General features: G+C 51.8%; 1 protein-coding gene across 6 annotated transcripts in view; it reads right to left on the bottom strand.

Annotated features, from left to right (window-relative positions):
• Positions 1–891: 891 nt before the first annotated feature.
• AJAP1 (adherens junctions associated protein 1) overlaps positions 892–23,497 on the bottom strand; it is a 128,255-nt gene continuing 105,649 nt past the window's right edge. Inside the window, exons 3-7 of one of the 6 annotated variants that reach the window (XM_081817355.1) lie at positions 20,828–20,915; positions 18,191–18,433; positions 16,382–16,513; positions 8,584–9,437; positions 892–5,314 (exon numbers count right to left, since the gene is read on the bottom strand). In XM_081817355.1, the coding sequence (XP_081673481.1) occupies positions 16,441–16,513; positions 18,191–18,433; positions 20,828–20,915 (404 nt within the window). In that variant the 3' untranslated portion in view covers positions 892–5,314; positions 8,584–9,437; positions 16,382–16,440. Of the gene's footprint in view, positions 14,120–16,381; positions 16,514–17,801; positions 18,035–18,190; positions 18,434–20,827; positions 20,916–23,497 lie in introns of those variants that run through there. The other 5 variants (XM_081817356.1, XM_081817358.1, XM_081817354.1 and 2 more) reach the window with 5 other exon arrangements.

The following is a 23,497-nucleotide window of genomic DNA, read 5'->3' as shown; positions in this document are numbered from 1 at the left end:
CTTGGCTCCAATAATGGAGGCCCTTTGGAATTTCTAGCCTCGGCCTAGGCACACAATTACAAGCTTTGGGCCCATCTTTTCCCTAGGAGGTGGTTTCTTCTGCAGGAAACTCTGCAGATGTGAGCTGGACTCAAAATGTTCATAAGAGTGCAATGGAAATGCCCAAGCCTGCTCTTGCAGATGCTTGTGGTCCCAAGCACAACACTGTGGGACGGTCTCCGTTGGTCCAGACTCAGTTATACCCAACCCCAGGGCCCACACATGGAGATCCGGAAATGTTTTCTTACTCGTTGAAGTAGGAAAGCTTTGTCTTGAAAATAATGCAGATCCGGGGAGGAGATTTTAGAATCTGTGAACTATGGCACAGAAACACGAATGCCCATATTCTTAGAGTTAGTCTCAGATAATATTGTTAAAAAAAATAAATGAACAAATAATATTTTTTAAAAAAGCCCTTTTGAGGTCATGGCCTCAACTCATGGCAATTCTTTTCTCATTTTTTTTCCATATTATGTTTTTTTTTTTTTTTAATAGCAACATCAGAGTACTAAATATACACAGGAAAGTTGATATAGGTGTTGCATGTACAATGTTTTTCAAATACATAGCTTTGAGATACAGAAACAACTTAAAAAAATCTGGAATAAAAGTTAACCTGTTTGGAAATCACACCCAGCCCCCCACCCCCACTCAAATATATCATGTCATTTCTGTTTATTAACATGATTATGGTATGCATTTAAAGAAAAACACAACAGTAAACTACAATAGTTTAACTTTCAAGAAGATGGCATATAAATATGTCTATAAGGACAGCTGTGGTATATATATGTATAACACTTAAACAGAGAGGCTTTTGTTTTGCTGTTGAAAAATAACAAGTGCTCCATGTAAAAGTATAAATAAACAGTTAACAGTTTATTGTATCAGAAAATAATTTAGGAAAATCAAAATAAACCCAGCTTTACTATACATGAGGAAAGGGGGAAAAATAAAGTTCTACAACATTTAACTTAAAACCTGTGAAAATAGGCCACTGTGGCCATCAGCATTTAATTTCTTGTCCTGTGGTTCAGGTTCATGGTCTGTGGATTTTCCAGTTCCATGGGTGAGCTGGGGAGGAGGAGGAGAGAGATGGGCCCGTCTTTAAATGTATGTAACTAGACCTGGCAAATTCAAGTGTTATTCAGATGCACTAGGAATGTGGAAAATAGAAATGGATCCCTCTGTTTCCCAGACGTGTGTCACATAGATGCCCCATGTGAAAAATCCAGCCAATAATCTGGATGTTTCTCTGGGTATTCTGATTTATCCCACCCTAATGCCCAGGTGTGCCCAGTGACTTGAAAGCAAAACATCCAAATGGTTGACTGCCTTTTCCTCTCCCAGTGGCACTCTAATGATCGATGGTGAGTTTAGTCAGTGACAAGTTAAACCGGCAAAGAGGCATTCAAAAGCTAATTGGACTTTTTTTGTATAAAACGTACATAGGAGCCAGATTTGTTGACTTGACTGTGCAACCATGGACAGATCTCTGCAATTGGTCCCCACCGGTTCAGCGCTGAACAAACTGTTTCCATTAGATGAAACAACAGTTGAAGGATTTCAGATATTTCCCTTCTGTTTGGTTATTGATAGTTTCTAAATGTTTTGCAGTAAACATTTACTCCTTCTGGGAAAAAAATGTAAAAATAATTTAAAAATATGATCCATGCTTCCTCTAATGTCCAGTTTAACACTTCTGGGTCTAACTCATGTTTGAGAAGAGTCCTGATCAATAGCCTGTGTAGAGAGACTTAATCTCTTGCTGATCCATACCTCAATCCAAAGTTAAGTAAACTTAAACAACTTAAATGACAAGTTGAGGTTGTTAAAGCTCAGGGAAGTCTTTGTTGTTACTGTTCTGCTATTCATTTGAGTCATTTTAACTAAGGGTAACCGAGTTCTGGGCTCCAGCACCCGCCATCTTGCTTTTGTAGGGAAGGTGGGAGGAGGAAATGATCCAAACAGGGCTGCCAGAAGAAAGGGAAAACAGAACAAAACTCTAGTCTTTAAGAAAACAATTACCTGCAGCCCGAAGCTGGTCACATGTTTCCCCCAAATCTCTTTTTCATTCCAAAACTTCACAAGTTCCCACATGTCCCTCTCACCATGACTGGTGAGTGTTTCAGGTAGCAGCGGATGCCATGGATGCTGTTCTGTCTTCCCACCGAGCAGAACAAACACCGGGGCGGGGGGCGGGGGGGGTCTCTGAAACATTCGCTGAACCTCAAGCCATTCCATGTCATCTTGGGCTTGGAATTCATCTTTAAGGATCGATTCTCTGGTCAGTTGACTGAGGACCAACTCTGTTAAGGGCCTTTCACCCTTCTGAGGAAGCAATCCACATGCAGTGAAAAGAAAACAGAAGGCCTATTTTTTAATGTGTCTGTAGGTCATGACAGTTCAGTTCAAGGAGTGTGTGACCAAATGTGGGATCTGCTATGCCGGCTGACTTTTCAAAAGCAGCTGCCCATCCCTGTCTTTAATGCCCTTCACCGGGAGAACAGTTGTGCTTCTATGTGGAAGTGGCGTGGTACCTAAGAGCACCTTAGACCTGTCCTCTCCAGGAATTCCATGGTAAGTTCGTGTTTTCCTGCTGTAAACTCATCAAGGAAAACACTCCTGTTGCTTTGTAGACCTTAAGTGGTAAGCCTTCGCATAACATATTGGAAATCTATATGCATAAGAGAAGAAAATGCAGAGTGGAGTTCCCAGCCCAAAATAGACTTTGGAGGCAGACGGGGAGGGTCCCTTCTGGTGGCAGTGGTGCTTCACAAAAACCTGGCCAGGAACAGTACCATGGGCTTGATGTCACACCCTTCTGTGGATTTTAGCAGCCTCCGACTTCAGCAAAGCCCCTCTCTCCTACTCCTGATGGTCCCTCAGAGTTTGGAAATGGAGGTTGGATCTTACAATGGCTTTGAGATTGGCCCTTTTGGCTCGCAATGATTGCAGAGTGAAGGACACATGGTTGTCTTAGAAATGGGACAGTGGCCCAGGAGGGTGGTATATGTCTGCCTTTATGGTTCCCTGCATAATGATTTGAAATAATTATACGAGCGTCCCTCAGAGGGTTCCCCGTGCCTAGACTTTTGTAGCTACAAGTCTTCATGGTACGTGATGGTGCCCACAAGTAGATGTTAGGACTGCATAGTGTTCTTGCTTCTCCCAAGGCTAAAGTACTCCCCGATTCTCTGGAAGCAATAATTTGCCAGATTCAGCAAGACTGGAATGAACTGACCAATGAACTGACAGTTGCCAACCCAAAAGCTATAAGCATCAACACCAAAGCATTTTATTGCAGAATTTCAGAAATCTGACAAAATCTAACCAGTGTGATCAGCTGAGTTAATGTCCACATAAGAATGAAGTTTATAGGGATTTGTTATTTGGTGTCGCAGATATTTACATGTTGATTTATGTGTGAAAATCCAGGTCTCCAGGGGATCCTATTTTAAGAGAAAGACCACCTGGGACAAACCTAATTAACTTTCAAACAGAATTTCCTACGGTCCGATCCTCTGCATCATTCCCACCACACATTACTCAGCAGATGTTTTACTGTGAGATTCAAGATATTGGCAAGAGTGAACTCAGCCCCAGGGGATGTCTTAGCAACTCTCTAGGCTTATTATATTAACCTATTTAATTTACACTATTCATGGTGTATGTGTGTTCTGATTCTACCCTACACAGAAGAGATAACATGACTATTTATACATCCACTGACCCTCACCCCACTACTCACTAGCTGTTTAAACTGCCCCAACCCCAAGTGCTCATAAACCTATATGTCCCAGATGGGCAAGGTCGGGCCAGTTTAAACCATGCCTCTTAAGCTGAGGTTGTCCCATACATGACTTAGATATATGGTTCATTCAAAACTATTCTCTTGAGTCTACGCACACTAACTCTTGGAGCATTTAGCTGGGGTGATCTAAACAATGATGGTTCTTTGCCTACACCTCTCTTTACCCACTCCTTACACTCGAATGCAAACGCTGACCCCAGAAAGGCAAAACTATGCACAACCATGCTCCACACTTTGCGGAAGGAAGGGCTGGTAGCATATTTCAAAATGTCAAACAGCTATTTAAGACCTCGCCAAAACCCCACGAATTGTGCTGAGTGTAACTAACACACAAATCTTGGCTCAGAGCAGGGAATGAAGAGCAAGTTCGTCTTCATAGCCGGAAGCACATCAATATAAAATAAGTCAGGAAGAATAATCAAAAACTCAGATGGTGAGAGTTTTGCTCATTTATGTGGGCTGTGCTATTTACATTGGAAAACAAACAAACGATCAAAAAACAGTATGGCATAGCAAATTGACAAACTGCACCAAAATAACCATTCCAAAATTACATGAATCATGGCGTGTTTTGGAGTATCTGCTTACTTAAAAGCAGATGTTGTTTAAGAAGTACGTTGCTAAGTGTGATCAGTATTGAGGGTGAGCTTTGGAAAAGGCAGCTGTCTTCTCTTCTTTACCAGGAGGGATGACTCTCCCTGGGGCTCCCAGGACCCTGTGGGCTGTGTCCTTGTCCTTGGATTCTTATGTCTTCCTTGAGAATTGGTTGACCTAGCTAAGAGTCGACAATGTATGTATGTGCACGGGAAGGGGTCCATGGAGAGAGGCAGCGCTCGAGGAAGAGAGAAGTTCATAGCCTCGCCTCCCTGCCTCCCCTGCAGGGCCACTCCTGGCTAGAATGACGAGGGGTTTGGTGGGAAACAAGGTGGATGGCTTGTAATGACTGGGGCATCTCCTCCTTGGCACTGCACTGTATTTTCATCCAGGAGGTAGGAGCAAGGCTTCCTTATTGTCTTAAACCTCAGGCCAGCCCTCGTTAAACAACTGACCATTCCCAGGAGATGCGGACAGCCCCCTCTTCTCTTCCTGCCATCACTTTGCCCCATTCTCTTCCTATCACTTATCCTTCTCTCTGGAAGTCACTGTTTTTTGCTTCTATGTTAATTATCTGCCTCCTCCTAGAGTAGAAAGTAAAACCCATGAGGGCAGGACCGTGTGGCCAACATGACAGGAGTTCAAGCCTTTGCATGAGCAGATGAATGGCAAGTTCTGGCAAGCCACAAAGAATCGCTTCTCTTCCAACCGCATCTGTGGGTAGTGTCTTCTTAAGGGACTCATGCAGCGAAACAAGAATGACCCCAGTGCCCTTCCCCACTGTGACGTGTAGGGTGACTCGGTGGAGACAGGGCGGGGGGAAGACACCTCAGGGGAGTGCCGACACTCACTCATGCTGGGACCTCCCTGTCGAGAAAAGATGACTGTGTCACAATATGGACAAAGAACGGTATGTACTAATGCCACCATGTGCTGAGATGAAAGTCATGGGAAGACCCAGCCAGACCTGACAGGGCTGCAGGTCCCAGCCCTGGCTCCTCGTCTTATCTCCCAAGAGACTGGGATCAGCCCAGCTTCCTGAGCTGCTGATGCTACTGGACCATCTGGGAGAAGAAGCAAAATAAGATGGAGTAACTCCATGGGCAGTAAGAGTCACATGGAGACCTTACAAGGCAAAAGGGTCAATTCTCCATTATGTGCTTTTCTTAATATGACAAATGGGAATGGACATCCTCACACAAAATTCCTGAAGACGAAAGCCTATACAGAAGATTCTGCCTGATGCTGAAATGTGGCTGAGAAAGAGTAATGTATCTGTGAGAAGGAAGAGTGCTCAAAGATGTCAAGGTCACGGGGGTAACTACTGAATTCCTGGGGGTCAAATTCAGAGTTGGTGGGATTTGCTGATAAGTCCAGGTTTCTGAGTTTCAGATGCTCCATGAAGGACTGAGATAAACATCTAGTCAAATGCAGCATGAGATGTCCACCCAAACTCAAGATGGGGAAGGACCAGAAACACTTGGGAGAAACCAAGGCTTCCTAAGAGGTGTCTACTTCCCACACAGGAAGGACACTGACTATGGAGACTAACAGCCCTCCGACGTGCCTGAGGGGTCCCCAGACTTCCACACTGAGTGTGAGCAGGCTGCAACCGAGGAGGAAGATGCGGTGGGCACATGGCCCGGCTTTGCCCTGGATGCTGCTGGAATCCGAGCCCAGTGGGGAATGACCAGGAAGCCTTCCCGGCTGAGCCTGGAGCCCCTTCCCCTCAGCACTCAGAGCTTGTCAACAAAAGTAATTACACCCATTATTTCAACCAGATAAAAATGACAAATGCACAAAGATTAGAAGTAATTAAACCTAGAAACAGGCTGGACTGAACAGCAGAGTGCCCAACGCCCAGCCTAATTGTTCAGAAAGTTTTAACGGTAGACGATGGGCAGTGGTCTGTGTGTGGCAGGGGCCACAACCACGGATTTCAGTCACTGAAGGGATGAGATGGAGGTGGACAAAAACTGGGGGACTTACCAAACTATAATCTCTTCCTCTGAGTACTTCTGTTGAGGGACAAAAAAATCTACAGCAAATGTAAGGACCCAGCAGATGGAGGGAGGCTGAGGAGAGCAGAGGCCAAAGCAGAGCGTGGCCCCAGGCTACGGACAGACGGCCCGGACACAGCCTCCACATGGACACACAGAACACCCGGACCTGCGTGCCTAGGGCCTCACTCCGGAAACGCCTGCCCAGTCTCACCTTATAGACGTTCTCACGGGCAGAACTGAATTCCTAAGCCTTCTCGCTTTCCGTTATCATCCCCTTGTACAGAGATGATGCTTCCACGTTTCCAGGTGACCATTTAAAAGCTAAAATCCCTACACACACTCCCTCAATCATCCTGAAACAGTAGCCTTCCCCGAGGTGGATCTGCCTTGACAGATGTCAGCTCAGAGCAGACTTCCTGGTGGGGAACGTGCAAGCATGTGTGGGCCGTGCCCTGAGCGCGTGCCCAGCGGGGCTCTCTGTGTCTGGGGGGCTTAGTTATTTTAAGCTTCCTTCGAAAGCTCGGCATCACATGGGGCTATGGAAAGAGTTCGGGTGTCGGGACGAGGTCCGAGGAAGGGGCTGAGCAGCAGTCGGACGGGAGGGGTGGACGCCAAATTGCGGCATCATCAGGAATCCCGGGTTCCTGCTGTCGGCGAGCAAATAGGCCCCCTGCCGCCACGTCCTTCTCGCTCGGGCTCCCTGGAGCTCAGGGTGTCGGGGAGCGGAGGGTAGCTTCCGTTGCCCCCGGGAGCGCGGACAGCCCTTGCCTTGCACCCACCGAGCTGTGCCCACCTGAGTCAGGAAGGCCCCCGTGCCACCTCCAAAAACCTTCAGGTAATGAGATGGATGAGCGGGGTGATGGACGGAGAGAGGTGCGCCTCCCAGCGCCATGCAGGTGAGCCCCGGGAACCTGACGACACCAGTGGCAGGCGTGTGCAGTCTCCACACGTGCCGAAGCTTTCGGGGGGAAATGACAAAACCAAAACCCAAACCAAAAGCGGACTTTCCCATGTGGCGAGCAATTCCAAACAACACAGACCTAGCACTATGGTTTCCTCCTTCCCTGGCATCACTTTGGTCTCCCAGATCCCAAGAGGCGCAGAAGCATGTTTCAAGGTGTTGTAGAGGGAGACTGAGCCCGATGGAAGAAAGGGGTCACCAACCTGGCCAGTCAGTGGGCACAAGGTTTTCTGCCCACCTGACCTTCAACCTTTCGACCTGGTCTGCAGGGCATTTCACGAGATGGGCTCCCACACCCTCCTGGTGAAATCAAAGTCACACGTGGGCCATTCATAGAAGGCAGGCCACAAGCACCTAACCTGGGATCCCTGTGAGGAGAAAACAGCGTCCGACGGAGCCTCCCATCCCTCACAGTGCCCCCTATACACAGCACGATGGGGCACCAGGGCGCCATTTTGTGGCCGGGATTGGGAGGGAACTGCCCGCCCCAGACATGGCAGCGTTTCTAATGAAGTATGTGTGGTTGGGATTCCCTGTCCCGAGGCTCCAGCCTCGAGCCCCTATTTCCACCGGGAAACCCCACTGTGGGATTCTTGACGGCAAAAACACAGATGTTGACCAACCAGCACCAGCGAGAGAGAGCATCTTTGCTACAGTCCCCACCAAGACTCAGAGCCAGGCTTGGGTTCTAGAAAGAGCAGTGACTTGTCCAGCAACGTGTGGGAGACAAGTGGGGAACACACTATAGGGCACAGCTCCCGTGGGAGCAGCCTGGATCCTTTGCACGTGGAATTATTTCTCATTCTCAAATGAACGGGGGCCCTTGTGTATTTTTGAGTTCTGTTCTGACGTACGCACACACATTATAAGGATATATTCCTTTAATTTTTGGAACTGGAAAACTTTCTTTAATTCGGTCTATTCTTGTAGGACACAAAGATGGTCAAGAATCCACCACCCACCCAAGCTGACGCTCAGCCCCGTTTGTAAGCAGCCGGCTACATAAATGTGTGCGTGGCTGTTAGGTAGTTTCTTCCAACGATTAAATGAAAAAAAAAAAAAAAAGATCGTATTTATGTGTCTCTCTCTCTCTCTCTATATGTATGTATATAAAACCATGGCATTCTTAATTCTGGCCCAAGATAATAAAGTATACATCTAGTGCCACTCACCAAATACCAGCGAATGCAGGATGTGTCACTGAGGGGTCTGTTGGCGTGGGTCCAGGCTGTCCCCCGGGATGGATGGCAATGGGATACCAGGTCACCAGAAGGAATATGCTCACTCGTGGAACTGCATTTCCAATATATGCATATATATGCGTGTGTGTGTGTGTGTGTGTGTGTGTTCTTGTGTGTGCAGTATGTTGCCAAAGTAGAAAACACCAGTTTATTCTGCCCGTACTAAGCGTGTTAAATAAATCAGATTCTGTAACCGATAACATTTTTTTTTAAAAAGGAACATTGAAGATCTTCAAAAATTGCTACAGTACAAAAAAAGTGTGTGTGTGTGTGTCTGTGTGTATTTATATATTTATATATGTATATTAACCAGAAATAGCGACTCTATTGGAAGATTCCCACCCCCTGTTTTCGGGAAGATTTCTACGCGTGGTTCGCTTGGCTTCACCTTGGTCACCAAGTCCTTCGGGTCAGTACATGGCACATAATGGTATTATCAGCAAAGGTTCAGAATCAGTTCAAATCCCAGGCTCCAGGTGCTTCCTGCTGGCCTTTCTTCTCTGTCTCCAGCTTCTTCCTTGCTTTCCTTCTTTCTGCTCTCCAAAGACAACTCTGGCAGAAGGCAGTCCCCCATAGGCGTGGGCATTTTTATAAAAATATATTTGGCCTATAGCGTCCTGCTCTTTGAGCTCCCCACCGGCAAACTGAAGCGGTCGGTATGGGGACCCTCCCCATAGAGAGTTTAGTTTTTAGGTTTTGTGTGTATGTGTGTGTGTGTGTGTGTGTGTGTTAATTTTTTTTTAATTTTATTTATTTATTTTTTTTACAGGTTCACCAACGGAATCCTGTGTGGAAAGAAAACAAGAAGAGATTAAATAGCAGGGAGCCAAGGGCAGGATGAGTCTGTATAGCCCCTCTGAGCCTTGCTGGCTTGCAGACACCGGGGTCTCCTGCCCTGGGCCCCGGGGATTGGAGCACATGCTAGGAGTCCCAGGGACCTCGTGCTAATCACAGTACTTGATGGTGGAGCTGTTGCTTCTGCCCGCAACAGGAGTGGGTCTGGGCTTCCTAAGAGGGGCTGGGACCACCCCTGCGTTAACTACGAGGGGGCCGTGCTCCGCAAGCCTGCAAGTGACTGCATGCACCCAGTGCCAGGCTGACCCCCTTTTCAGCTCCTACCCACCAGGAGCAGATGCCGCCCGCCCCATTCCTGGATGGCGGGAAGCAATGGGGTCCATTTCAGCCCACTGCTCAGCTGGAGGCTCACTGAGGCTGGGACTTGGGGAGATTAACCGGTTGCATCAGAAAAACTGACCCCTGGGTCTCCCCAAGACGTGATCTTGCTGAAGAAAGAAAGAAGGCGAGTGCTTGCAAGCCAAGTCAGCTGACTGCAAAGAAGGGCAGCTCTTCCCAACCTGGGCATACCTAGTCTCAGAAAGTAGGAACCCCAGAGTCTTCCCGCCTCAGTGACAGACCCCAGAGGTCAGCATCTCCCAGAGAGTCAGAGACCTGCGGCTGTTCTGGGCATGGCCAGGGGCGTTGGAACACGCCATGGCTCAGCCTGGAGGCACTTCTGCTGTAAGGATGGGGCACTATTTCTCTCTGCTGTCACTTGGAGCCCCCCCCAGCTCACAACTACAGGAAACGAGGACCCTCAGACAGTACAAAGGGGGAGGACGCTGCACACTCATCTATGCTGCTGAGACAACTAGACGGGGGACAGTAATTCCAAAATAAAGCCCAGAGGCCGTGGGCTGGAGCTCTGGCAAGTCCGCGGGGGTTCCCGGCCCCGCAGGACCGGCCTTGTCCTAGTCACCTGCTGAGCACTTCAGAAACACACACGCCTGCACCCACCTCCAGAGGCCCAGACGCAGGTCCTCGGGTAGGGCCTGTGGATATGGGTTTCTACAAGCTCCCCAGGAGACTCTGATCCTGTGCCAGGCCTGGGCCCATTACCTCTGTCTCAACAGCCGAGGGGGTAGGATGCTTTGTCCTGAATTGAATAAGCCTGCCGGGTGATCCTCCCCGGGACTGGGGGCTGCAGGGCGCCCAGGCTGGGGGAGGCGGGAGGCTGCAGGCCAGCATCCTGCTCGGCACCGTCTGCACCAGGAGCTTCAGCACGGACATTCTCCTCCACTTGGGTTGGGGGTGAGGGGGCTCGTTTCCCCTCCGGGAGCCCTCCTGGTCTGGACAACAAGGCAGGGCCCCTGGCTGCCGCCTCACCTTGCCTTCTACCTCTGTATGACACGTTTGAGCAACCCTAGGAGGCCTAAAACGGAACGTCTACTCATCTCCCGAGGGACTGCATGCTCTGCTGTGGGCAGGGTGTCATCTCGTGTAAAGAAATAGGACATCTGGTCAGGTGGGTGCCGGACCACCCTCGGCAGCTTCACTCCAACGGTGCCCTGCCCCTGCTCACCTCCACTTTCTAGGATGGGGTGGGGGTGCTTTAAAAAACGAAGCCATTAAAGAGGAGAGTAATGTCCCTCCTGCATGTCTGCCCTCATTCTAATTTTTGGAAAGCTAAAAAATGTGGAGACAAATGCTCCATGACTCCACTCACAGGAGGAGTCAAGTGCAGAAAGCCTGAGAGGAGAAGGGGGCTCCAGGGGCTGGGGGAGGGGGTCGGGGGGGTCGGTGTTTCATGGGGGCAGAGTTCTAGTTTGGGATGATGCGGAGGTTCTGGAGACAGGTGGTGGTGAGGGATGCATAACGTTGTCGATGTGCCTGATGCCACAGAACTGGAAATGGTCCATTCTGTGTTAGGTACATGTTACCGCAATTTTAAAAGTTAAAAAAGACACACCAAAAAAACATGGGGACACGAAAGCCTGTGCCTGGTGATCACGGGCCCAGGTCCGGCGGCCTGGGACCCTCTCTGGTTTGAGCAGCGCCCCCTCCTTGCTGGCATGAGGGTCCTGGGTTGGAGCACCTGTCAGACGGCTGTCCCCTCACGAGGGGAGGTTTCCTGCGAGGACCGCTGCAGGGCTACCTTCAGGTCCTTTATTCTGACGGTAACCAGACCGATGGAGGTGACAGGTGCGGCCTCGTCCCTTCCCTCACGCCCGCCGTCGCGTGGGGGGTCTTCCGTATGGAGTTTATGCGGCCACTGTCCCACCTCACGTCTTCAGTGCTTCCGACCCCGGACAAGGTCCTGCCTCCTCGTTCCATGTCCTTCGAGTGCCTGCAGACGGTCACCTCCCTGGGGAGGCCTTCCTGGACAGCCCCTCCTCTCCTAAATGCGACCTCTAGTTCATCTTTGTCTATTCGAGCTCGCTGTTGTGGGGCTTTGCAGGTAAGGGCAAGCCACGCGGGCTCTCCTGAGTGTGTGCACGCCACGAGTCGTTGCAGGTGTTACGGGGTGCCTGCTGGGTCCACCGGGGCTTCAGCTCTGTGCCTGGCCCGGAGTGGACCATCAGTCCTGGACGCAGCTCAGGGAAGAGGCATGTGTGGGAGTAGCCTCGTCCTCGGCCCCCGAGACTCATGACCTTCAGGCGCTGTGTGCAGGTGGGTTCTGACTACTGCATCAGAGGACAGACGGAGCGGCCCTTGCGCTGCTGGGGATGGAGCCTCTTCCAAACCTACCGGCGTCTGTCTCAGGACGAGAGAGGCAGAGAGAGGGCTCCACTCTGTGCCCTGCATTCCATCTGAACAATAGTGCTGGCTTCCTGCAGAGGTGGGTGGGTTCCCTGCGAGGGTCTCCGGCAAGGGTGGCATCACCCAGTCAGGCCGGGAGCAGGGGCGTGACCTTCCACGCCCGCCCCACGTTCCTGCTGCTGGCACTCAGCTCACGGGAGGGCTTCGGCTTTCTGTTCCCAAGGCTCGGTGTATGACCCTCTCAGCTGGGCACTAACCCTGAGAGGGACCTGAGAGGGCCGTGCATCCCAGGCCAATGGGAAAGACAGCCAAGAAGCACGCCCCTCCACGTCCTGGCTGGAGACACATGTCAAGGGCACCCACACCCACACCCACGAGGGTTCCCGGCCAGAAAGGGAAGCAGCGTGCTGCAGAGTGATCTGAGAGACTGGGACCTGGGATGAATTCTGACTTTGGAGAAACTAGTGCTCCCTGCTGCCTGGAAGGAGATCCTGGGTTTTGCCTGGCCCCGCCAGCAGCAGACCACACGCTGGGTCCCAGGCTCAGAGATCAGTGTCTGCTTTTGCAAAACAAAGAACACACCATGGCAAGAGCACCCAGTGCCAGGGGCTGCTAGTCAGTTTCTCCACTGCTGCGTCCTGAAAGGGGTGCTTTGCCGCCAGGTTTGTCTTGCTGCTGGTGCTCGGCTGAGACAGACCAGTTTGCAGCACGGTCTGCACGTTGCTTTGAAAACAGTGTTCCTCTGAATTGCAAAAGCTGGGTATTCTGTTAATGTATTTTTTTTTTTTTTTTTTTAGAACAAAGCAGGAAGGCTCAGGTGCATATCTCGGCTTTTATTAGTTATGTCTTCAGTGTGTTTTTGAAAATAATAATAACACATGATTTATTTCTTACTGGCTTCAGATGCGAGAACTTTTATTACTTTTCGGGCTCAGTTGGGAATAAAGTGGCCTTGGCAAATGCAAAGATCTGAACACTAATGAGGTTTTCTGAAGTTTACCTGTTATGTGAAAAATGACAGGAAATTAGCCCGAGAGCCAAGGGCGGGCGTGTGTCCTTGGCCCCTTTCCTCGGTGGGCGGGAAGGTCAGGACAACTGGGTGCCACTGTGGAGGTGGTCTGAGGCAGGAATTTGCCAGAATCGACTACAGAGGCCGAATCAGGGCGACAGAGTGAACATCTGCCCAGACGGGGGTGCCTGAGTCCGGGACAACCCGCCCGCAGGGCAGCGCACTTGGCCACTTTCGGGTCCCACGTGTGCGTGTGGGTCAGCGCGAGCGGACAAGACGGTGTGGTAACAAACTGCTCTGTCATCATGACAAACGCATTCGGAGGGGCTCAGCAACTACGCAGGAGATAAGTATCTCCGCCGGCTCCTAAACCTTAATTAAATATTTTAGTATTAACTGCTATTTATTTAAGGGACAATAAGTACCTTAGTAAATCTGAGCGATCTTCCTGGCCATTCTCTGCTCGATGCTCACGTCCAGGCATTAACTGCAAGAATCAGGGAGACTTAGAATCCGAATGCTTTCCTCCCAGTGAGTGATAACCGGTCTGTCCGACACGTGGTGAAGGAATCTTTAAGCATTGATCAAAGGCTAACAAGACTGTTTGCGGAGCCCTCCTGGTCTGCGTCTGCCACCAGCTGTGGCTGCTTCATGTGGCCGGACTCAGAGGAGGTCCTGTCTCGGCTCTTCTCACCTCCCCGAACGGCCCGCCTGGGGTCCACGGTGAGCGGGTCAAGCTCTTCGGACACAGATGTGTCCCTTCCTGCGAATGGAGGTGGTCCTGAGACAGTTCCTAGGACGACCTGGCAGGTGGGGGTCCAGACAGCCTGAGAGGAACGTGGTCCAGGCAGGGCCCACCTGGGAGTGGCAGACGGGGTGAGCCCACCAACAGCTTGCGGGGGTCCTTTGATGCCTGAGTTGCTAGAAGAGAGAACTGAGTCTGAAAAGCTTTCTGGAGCACAGGAATCCATAAAAGCACTTTTCTACCATTTTTTTTTTTTTTAAAGATTTTATTCATTTATTCATGAGAGACAGAGAGAGAGAGAGGCAGAGGGAGAAGCAGGCTCCCAAGGAGCAGGGAGCCCGATGCGGGACTCGATCCCAGGACCCTGGGATCATGACCTGAGCCGAAGGCAGACGCTCAACCATCTGAGCCACCCAGGTGCCCGACCATTTTTTTTTTTTATGTCAGGGCTGTGACTCCTGGTTCCAATGTGGGTGAGGAGGCTGGTGGCTCAGGCTGTTGGGCGCTCAGGAGCTGATCTCCCGTCTGTAGAACTGAGCTGAATGTCCCAGGATGCCAGTTTGCTGGGAAAGCCCACCTCCAGCTGCACCAACTCTCCTCCCACTTGGGGCCGGGCTGGGGGTGGCACAGGGGACAGAGGGATAGCGCGGAGGGCTGCAACCGAGAGAGAGCCAGGCCGCCTTGGGCTGATCCGCCCCACCACGAGCAACCTGACTGACCCTAGGCAAGTCACGTAACTGCTTCGTTCTTCAGTTTCCTCTCTGTAAAGTGGCATTTCTGGGAGGACAGTATGAGTCCCTAGATGTCAAGAGTGCTCCCTAAGTGTCCCCCTGAAAGTCCACCTCAGGGAACCTGCTGCCCAGCCCCTGCTGGTGGGGGGGAGCTCCCTGGAGTGAAGAGCACCTCCAGGCTGTGAGCCTGCAGCTCTTGAAGGAAGGGAGCAGAACCCTTGACATGCAGGGCCAGATCAATGTCTTATGTTTTTATGCATTTTTAAAATCCTAACAGGGATACTGGTGACCACCGGGCCATCCTGCAGAGGGTTCACCAGACAGGCGGGAACTCTGCTGCTAATAAGAAGCTCCCTGTTGCTAGCCTGGCTGGAACTCCAAAGGGAGCTTTGTCCCTGGCCTTAATGAGGTGAGTCACGTTGAGGCAGACAAAGGCACCAGGTTCTGATGGATGGGCCATGCAGGCGCATCTGGCCCTTGAATGGTTGGGGACAGAGTGCACCTTACCTAACTTGCCTGCACAGTCTCAACAAAGGCCTTTTGTGGGGGTGGGGAGGAGCGCTTTCCATTCTCGTCTAATCACATTTCTTTGCCCGATAGCTACACATCATGCTAAGCAGGTCATTTTGGCTTCAGGACAGGAAGCGAGGGCTGGAGATTTGATTTGGAGCAAACACTTGATTCATGAGGGCTGGATTAGGACCGACCCATTCACTCCTATTTCTGAAAGCCGTGGGTTCCTCCAGCCCCTGGCTTCGTGCTGCGAGCCGAGCCCCCCAAGGGGCACACGGGCGCCCCCAGGAAACATCTCCCACCCACTCTGATGATGATTCCTGCCTCAGAAGGTGGGCAGAAGGAAGAAGCAAGTATTTTCAAATATCGATAACCCATCCTAGGACCTGGGTTCCCTACCCAGGGAAGGGATCTGATGTCACAGAGTATCTGTTTGAGAAAAAAATGAGGATCCTTAGAAAACCCAACATCAAAAAGAAAAACAAGACCAAAAAGCCCAAAGTCCGGGTTGCACCTATTGACTGTGTGGAGACAATGTGCAGTCGTGGGGGCAAAATGCACTTTCTCCCCCAGCAGCCTGAGTGTTCGGGAGACTCGGTGCAGAAGAAAGCAATTTACCGTTAGCATTAAAGTTAATATCACTGAAAGCAAACCAAATGTTCCTATTCAGCAGAGCGTGGAAAATTCATCCTGTTTTGGTGCTGGTCCCTGGTTTCAAATTAGTAGATGTCTCAACTCTTTGCTTCCTTCCTTTATCTTTTCCCTTCTTATCTCTTATTTTTATATTCCAAAATTGTGTTTTAATTCTGCTTCGAGTCCTCCTCCGCCCACCCCACCCCCCGCCCCGACGTAGAGACATCCGATGCAGGTGTGATGCCTGCCCGCACAGCCGCTGCCCTGGTCTCTGTCTGTTGAGAGGCCAGGTTTCCCTGCCGGCTGGGGCCTTCCCTGGGGCTGGGACGGCGCTGCCACTCCTGGGTGTCTGTCCCTCCCTCCACGGGGACATTTCTAACAAGTGCAGCAGAGAGACCACAAGCCCAGCCCTCCTGGCTCGCATTTGAGATGGCAACGCCATTGGAATTCCACCTGCCATGTCCAGAAGGGCTCCCAGTTGTCCCAGAGTGGAGGCGGGGGTGAGGAAGGTGAGGCAAAGGGGGGAAAAATTGATCGATGTCCAAAAAAAGAGGTACGTACCATAAAACAGACACATGGCGTCTGCCCTGCCCCCAGGAGGTAAACAAGACTTCGGCCAGTCAGCAGGAGATTTCAAACCATTTCTCAGACACAAAGGCCACAGGAATAAGATGCCGATCAGAAGAAGAGGGTCTGCAGCGATCAGAAAAACGGGCTTGCGTGCGCTCGTACAGAACACCGGACGAGCAGGCCGCCTGAGGCCTACTGCCGGAAACTGGCTTCTTGAGTCGAAAAGAACGCAGAAAGGTAATGCTCAGCTGGGACCCACTGGCCTTCGGCAGGAAGGGGACCCCTCTCCCTGTGGCCAGCTAACACTCATGTCCACCCTGGAAGGCCCTGGAGGACACAGAGCCTGAAGGAGCCGTGCACAGAAGACATTTAATTTTTAGTTTTTTAATTTGCAGGACAAGCCCAAAGCTTGGGGTCTCCCCCTCCAAGGGCAAGGATTCCACCCACTTTACTGCACATGATGGAGTGGGCAGGGCCTGACTCCTGAAATGGGTCTCCTGTCACTTGTCACCTTTGAGACCTAAGCTACCATTTCCAAAGGCCAGAGAGAGCCAACAGAGCATTGCCTTAGGCCAAAAAACAAGAACCCATTCCACCCAATGCCTCGGAGCCAGGGCTCAGTGCGCCCACCTTGCAGCTGCACCCACCTTGCACGTGGACAGGGCAGGGCCAAAGGGGGACCAGTGGGAACAGTGATGGTCACCTGGCAACACAGCCCCCGTTCCCCAAACTGAAACACTCGTTGGCCAGCACTCATAGCCAAACCGAAACACATGCGTTCAGTGAAATGGTTTGAAAATCCTCTTGACGATTCTTTGTGAACTAGGCCTTCTGGAAGGCTGCGATGCAACCGAGGAGCTCCCCAAATGTCGCTGAGTCCAAGCAATGTGGGCTGCAAGGACAGTCCTGAGGCCCCTGCTCTCCACTCTCCTGGGCTGGGAGGGGAGCATCCCAGGGAATATCGTGGAGTCCAATGCAGAGATGCAAGAGGAGGAGCTTAAGGAAGGTCCCCTCATTCTCACGGCCAGGATGAGGACCCGTTAACTATGGGCAGCACAGCTAAACGTCACCCCGAGTCTCCTCAACCTGGGTTCTGGGAGGAACGCTTTCGGGCCCCCTGGGCATTCACAGCTACTCCTACTGCTGACGGTGGGTCCCTCGGGTCCGCCTGGTTTCCTACTCATTTCTTCCTAAGATGTTTAAGTGGTTGGAGAATTTTTTTTTTTTTAATTTACAAAATGATGCATATGTGCATGCTCACTTAAAAAAAAATAGCTTATTGATATTTTCATCTAATTCCGGATAAACCCTCGGAAGCTGACTCGAGGGTTTCTTAAATGTTCCCAGGGATGGTTTTAGGGTCATGTCTTCTTGGAAGGATTACCCATTAATAATAAAAAAGAGCACTGAATAACCAGGAATTTGGTATTTGATATTTTTGCAAGATGCGTCGCTGACATTTTATTGATGGGCGTTCAGAGAGACTGATGGGGAGTGTGTTGATATCAGGAGGCCCGCTGCCACAAAGCCGGCCAGGATGCCTGCTCAGCCCCCGGCACGTGCCGTCCAGGGTGGGGAGGGCCTTCTGCCCGCTCTGCAAGGGTGCGGTCCGGAAGCGAGCGGGGCTGCTGCTGGGCTCTGTCTCTGGTGGGTGAAACACCTCCTTCCGTCTACCCCGCCCCTCCCGTTTCCCCAGACCAGCTGCATGCATTTGCTCGGCCCCCCAAAGACACGTGAAGGGTGCCCCCACCCCAGGTCGACGATGCTGTGGCGGAGGGCCTGGCCCAGGCCTGAGCTTACCGGTTCCCGTTAAACGTGGATTTGTAGTCGGCCGTCGGGTGCAGCGTCTCGTCGGTGTACATGGGCGCGGATGCCCGGACACATTCGTGGGAGCACTGGAGGGTCTCATTATAGGCTGTGAATATGTCCAGGCTGCTGGGCACCCGGGCAGGGGTGAAGTCCGTCAGGTTCTGGCAGCTCTCCTCCTGCTGGTTGATCTTCCGCTGGTGGCTCTTCCGACGCGTGTTCCCGCTTTGGGCACAGCTGGAAGACAGAGGAGTCGGGGTGGGGGTGCGGCGGGCAGATGCCAAAAGCCAGCACTCAGACTACGGAGGCTTCGCCTCTGGGCATGAATTATCCGTCATTTAATATTAGATGGTAATTCCCAGCCTCTTCAGAAAGATCAACCACAATCAAACAATCAGCTCACTCTCTCTCTCTCTCTTTTTTGTTAATAAAATTTGAATTTTATGGGCGCCTGGGTGGCTCAGTTGGTTAAGCGACTGCCTTCGGCTCAGGTCATGATCCTGGAGTCCCGGGATCGAGTCCCGCATCGGGCTCCCTGCTCAGCAGGGAGTCTGCTTCTCCCTCTGACCCTCCTCCCTCTCATGCTCTCTGTCTCTCATTCTCTCTCTCGCAAATAAATAAAAAAAAATCTTAAAAAAAAAAAATAAATAAAATAAAATAAAATTTGAATTTTAAATGTGGCCATTACTGCAGGGCAGATTATGAGATAAGTTTCTGAGCTGCGTTATCCCAGAGCTGAGGCCTCGTCTGGCCGAAGGGTGTCAGCCAGGCAGGGGTGCCGACTCGGTTTCCCCATGAAGGGATGGGTACAGGTGTGGTTGGTCTGGTGGTTCATTCTGGAAGGGACTATGTAACCATCTTTGGGGAGAATTATTAAGTGGGGAGCCCCGCGTCCTCATCCCTGCCCCTGCCCACGCTCCCAAGTTGGAAATGAACGTGGATCGTCCATTCTTCACGGGTATCAGGTCTATGGAGAGAACTGTTCTGCATGCCCCATGGATCCTGTCCTGTTCCTCTGGACCACAGAGCCTTCCCAGCGCCACCAAGGATGGACACGGGAGTCCCACCCTCGTCAGCCAAGCGATCTGGGGGAGTAGATTATCAGTGACCTCTCCCAGGCACTTCCGGCAAGTCACAAGAAGGGTAAGTGGAAGTCCCATCCCAGTGGAGGAGGGCAGCTAGGAGGAAATTTGGGGAGCCCCCAGTTTGGGGAACCAGTTTCCCTTCTCCCCCTCCCTGCTGTGCTCAGAGCCAATGCGGAAGGAAGCGGCCGTGAGGGGCAAGGGTCCGTGAGCCCATCTTCCTGTAAGTCACGGACATGCCCTATCTCATCTTTCCAGTGAGAGGAGCCCTGGTTCCTGGCGCAGAAGCCCCACCCCATAAACAAAGGTGGGAAGATAAATGCAAACCCAGGGGACCCCCCTCAAGGTCATGGAACCCCCTCATCCACTGCCTGGGTTGTCCTCCCCAGAAGAACTCTCTGAGGCTTCACTGCAAACCCAAATGTGGGAAACCAAGAGGCGACAGCCTCCTCCATCTCCTCTGGGGGCCGTCAAGATGGTCGATGGGATTTGTCCAGCCGCACATCCATGTGGTCCTGGGCTCCAGACCAGGACCAGCCCCTGCCCAAGATGCCCTGTGGTGAGCTGAGGGTCGTCCTCATCACCTGTCCCAGAGAACGCCCTGGGTCTCGGGTTTGCTGGCCTTCGGGAGGCCTCGCTGGTTTGCTGGGAGGTCTGCTTTGGGGTTGTGCCAATCCCACCCTGCCACCTTTGCTAACCCTGGAGACTGGCTTTCTCTCGCATCTCCGTTGTCTGGAGCCTCGGGAGAAGTTGCTGCCCATCAGCCCCACTTGACCTCCTGCCACCACCTGCTGGCAACAGGGGCACCGTTTGGGTGTATTGCCCTACAAGGGAGTTCGAGCTTTGATGCTAAAAGGAGACACATTTGCCGGAGGAGGGGCTGCAGGCAGATGGGGCGTCGGAGGTGTGTGTGCAGCAGGGTTACCCAGCAGTGCCCCGATTTTCCCAGGGGTGTAGCAGGTGGGTTCACCTAGCAAGGCCAACCTCAAAGTAGGCCAATTTCCAGGAGGAAATAGGCAAAAACAGGCTGCCTGGAGCAAAGCAATAACCTAGTTCAGCAGACACAGAGCGGCCACAAGAGGAAGGAAGGATTCAAATCGGTGGGCGGAGCACGGCCCCTGGACAGCCGGGGGCAGCGAGGGGTGGGCGCGAACCTGCCCAGGCTGCTGGCGTGCTGGGTGGGTGGCATCGAAAGGCACATTGAATGCAGACACAGGCTTCGGAAACCCCAACACCTGCTGCCTGAGAAACTGTCATGGAGGCTGGGCTCACTTGCATTCTGCAGAGAAAGCCACGGTCAGGGGCGCGTCCCCCAAGGGCAGTATCAGAGAGCACGGTGCCTGTGGCCGGCCAAGCTGCCGTGGGGCTGAAGGCGAGCAGACTGAAGCAAGGCCAAGAGCTGCACCCAATTCTCTGGCCCAAATGAGAAAAACAATGCCCTGGGATGCAATGTGGGACCGGGTCTGACAAGTAGGAAACCCTCTGTGCACACTTCCCGGGGGAGCCCCACAGCCCCCATGTCCAGGCCAGAGGGGCCGAGGAGCCTTACCAGTTTTTTAAGACAAGAGTTGTAATCAGAGCAGCTATGACCATGATGAGGGAGACAGTGATGGTGATAATCTGATGAACAGCCAGACCTGGAAAAGAGGAAGGGGGAGGGCAGCCATGAGACCGGGGCATGAGACAAAGGAGCCCAGGAAGGGCAGGGCCTGCTCCTGTCAACTCGGGTCTCTCCTTCCCCACGGCAGGGGCTGGGCACCAGGGCTGCGGTCACCTGGAGTCCAGGAAGGGAGGCCCCAGCCCCGGCGTCTCTTGGCTCCCCAGCTGTGACCCGGCCCACGGGCAGCTGTGTCCTTTCTTGCACCTGTCAAGCTCCTCACCTGGCCCAGGTGAGCTCAGGCTGAGGCACGCCCCCCAGGACCTGTCACTCTTCCTTTGCCTCCTCCCACCTGGGTAAGTTCTCGATTCTGAGCACAGGCCTTTGAGTGGGAGCAGGTCTGGCTTGACACAGGAGGGGCCGAGGCAGCCCAGGATTTGTTGGGAAGGTAGGGGAGAGTGAACATGGGTTGACCTCCTGGAAGACTCAGGGGTTACCTGGATCACTGGGGAGTATCTTCCTCTTTCCAGAGTCCTCTCCAAGATGCTCACTGCCTGATGAGGTTCCAGGGATAAAAGACCCAGGCCTAGCGGCTGATGCTTCCCCAAAGCCCAGAAAAGGATCTGCAGTCTAGCCTCGCTGCCCTGTGTCTGCTGTGTGTGTGCATGGGGTAGGATGGTGCGGGACATAAGGAGTGGAAACAGCAAGTCAGGGACAGAAGCGGGGCAGCCTGAGCCCCACCTGAGAGCTGTCTGCTGACCCCATACAGGGATAGCAGAGGACAGGGATTCTCTCCTACACTGTCCCTCTGTCCCCACCCCCTGTACCACCTTCCACTGACCACAGATGCAGGGGATGGGCGGCAAGGCTATGTTCCTCCTGACAACACATCTGTCACATCCTTCCTGGAACACAGACACTTGGGGGCATGCCCGGCAGATGCCACTGGTCCATAAAAGCCACCTGCAAAGGCCCTGTCCTCCTCTGATCAGGAAGAACCCTACCTGAGGAGCTGGGCCATAAAGGTCCTGGGGGCTCTGCAGTGAGCCCTGCAGGGGGCAGCCCCTCGTCCCACCGAAGTGCTAATTTCCCTGTGTTCTTGCACCTGGGAGGTGTAAGCACTTGCCTCTCTCCACTCCAGGGGTCCAACTGCAGAGGCCCGCCCATCACCCCGAGGAACCCAGCGGGTCCTGGGGTGAGAACAAGACGCACGTGTGTCCCAGCATGGAGGATTTCAGAATATAAGATTTTTCTGGCGGTCTCCCAAGGACACAGTCTCGCAAACAGATGTTACCTCTCTACTGAATATGATCCTCGTGGGGGAAATTATTAATAAATGATTCAAAGTTGGCATGACCAGAAAACAAGCTTTCTTTTCCTGTTTGCCCGTCTTCCGGGCTATTTCTGTTTGTCGTGAGGGATTCCTCTCCTGAGCCCACAGGATAAGCACCACTAGGAAAACTGGAGAAGACATGAATGTAATGGAAATCCCTTCATTTATTCTTTTATCCACTGATTCAAGAACCAGTTACAGAGCACCTACTGCATGCTAAACATTGTCAGTTTTGACGAACTCAGCCACGGTGCCCCCCTTTAAGGAGCAGCTTCCCTAGTGCCCATTTTTTCACTTGATCTTAGCCAAAAGGCTGGGAAGTGATCTAGTGCCCATTTTTAAAAATGGCAGCATTCACTGCTGGTTCTGGCCAATGGCTTCACATACATCTATGCCCAAGTTGTGGCAGCTGCCATAAACCTCTAGGCCAGTTTGCCTTTTCATCTAAGACTGCCAAATCAGTTTTCCCATAGGACTGACAGCTAGTTACGCCACAGGGAACACCCTCAGTCTCATCAACAATGGAGTACCTGCCAGCCTCAGAAATCCCTAACTATTCAACAGCTTCCCCAACGCCCAACTCAGACCTCTTTGGCAGAGGAAGGGTTGGAAAGGATGGTGATGGTGATGATGGTGATCTCAGGCATGCTCAACAAGTGGTAACAATTGTCAGAGGTGCATTATCCAAATTATCCTGGTAACAACTCTCAAAGGTAAATACTATCATCATCAGTTATGGAAGTGAAAACCAAATGGACCAGTTTGTGTAAATTCCTTGGTTCGCATAGGATCTGCTGGCTCAAAGTCCATACTAAGAACAGCAGTATAATATGATTCTGAGCTCAAACTTCATTAATCTGCTTTTGCTCTGACTTTCTCTAAGCTCAGTTTTGGTCTCCTTTATTCCAAGGTAGAGGCTGGTACCTCTCCCGTCTACATTCCTGGGGGAGAGCAAGCTTCTACATCTTCTTGAGCCTCACCACCTCCTCCATGAACAGACCCCTCGGGAAGTGCTCCAGGCCCATGCCAAAAACTTCTCAGCCATTCGTTGGCAGGTCGCATCCCATTCCCCATGGCAAGAACCGAGTCTTCATTCCTTGGGCTAAACCTTCCATCTTCTAGGTCACGAGAAGCCAGCTTATGGAGGCTGGCGATGTAAAAGTACACAGTGAGTGGGTGAGCCAAGAGGACGCGGGGGTTGGTTCAACTGCTAGGTCAGGCCGAGCTGAAGGCATTGAGAGCCCCACAAGAGCAGAGTGCTGTGCCATCCATTCCCCACCACCTGTAGG

This window comes from Leptonychotes weddellii, chromosome 4 (assembly GCF_054177405.1).
Source record: "Leptonychotes weddellii isolate Sample4059 chromosome 4, ASM5417740v2, whole genome shotgun sequence".
Lineage (NCBI taxonomy): Eukaryota > Metazoa > Chordata > Mammalia > Carnivora > Phocidae > Leptonychotes > Leptonychotes weddellii.
The sequence above is the reverse complement of the archived record's forward strand: the minus strand, read 5'-3'. Positions and strand labels throughout refer to the sequence as shown.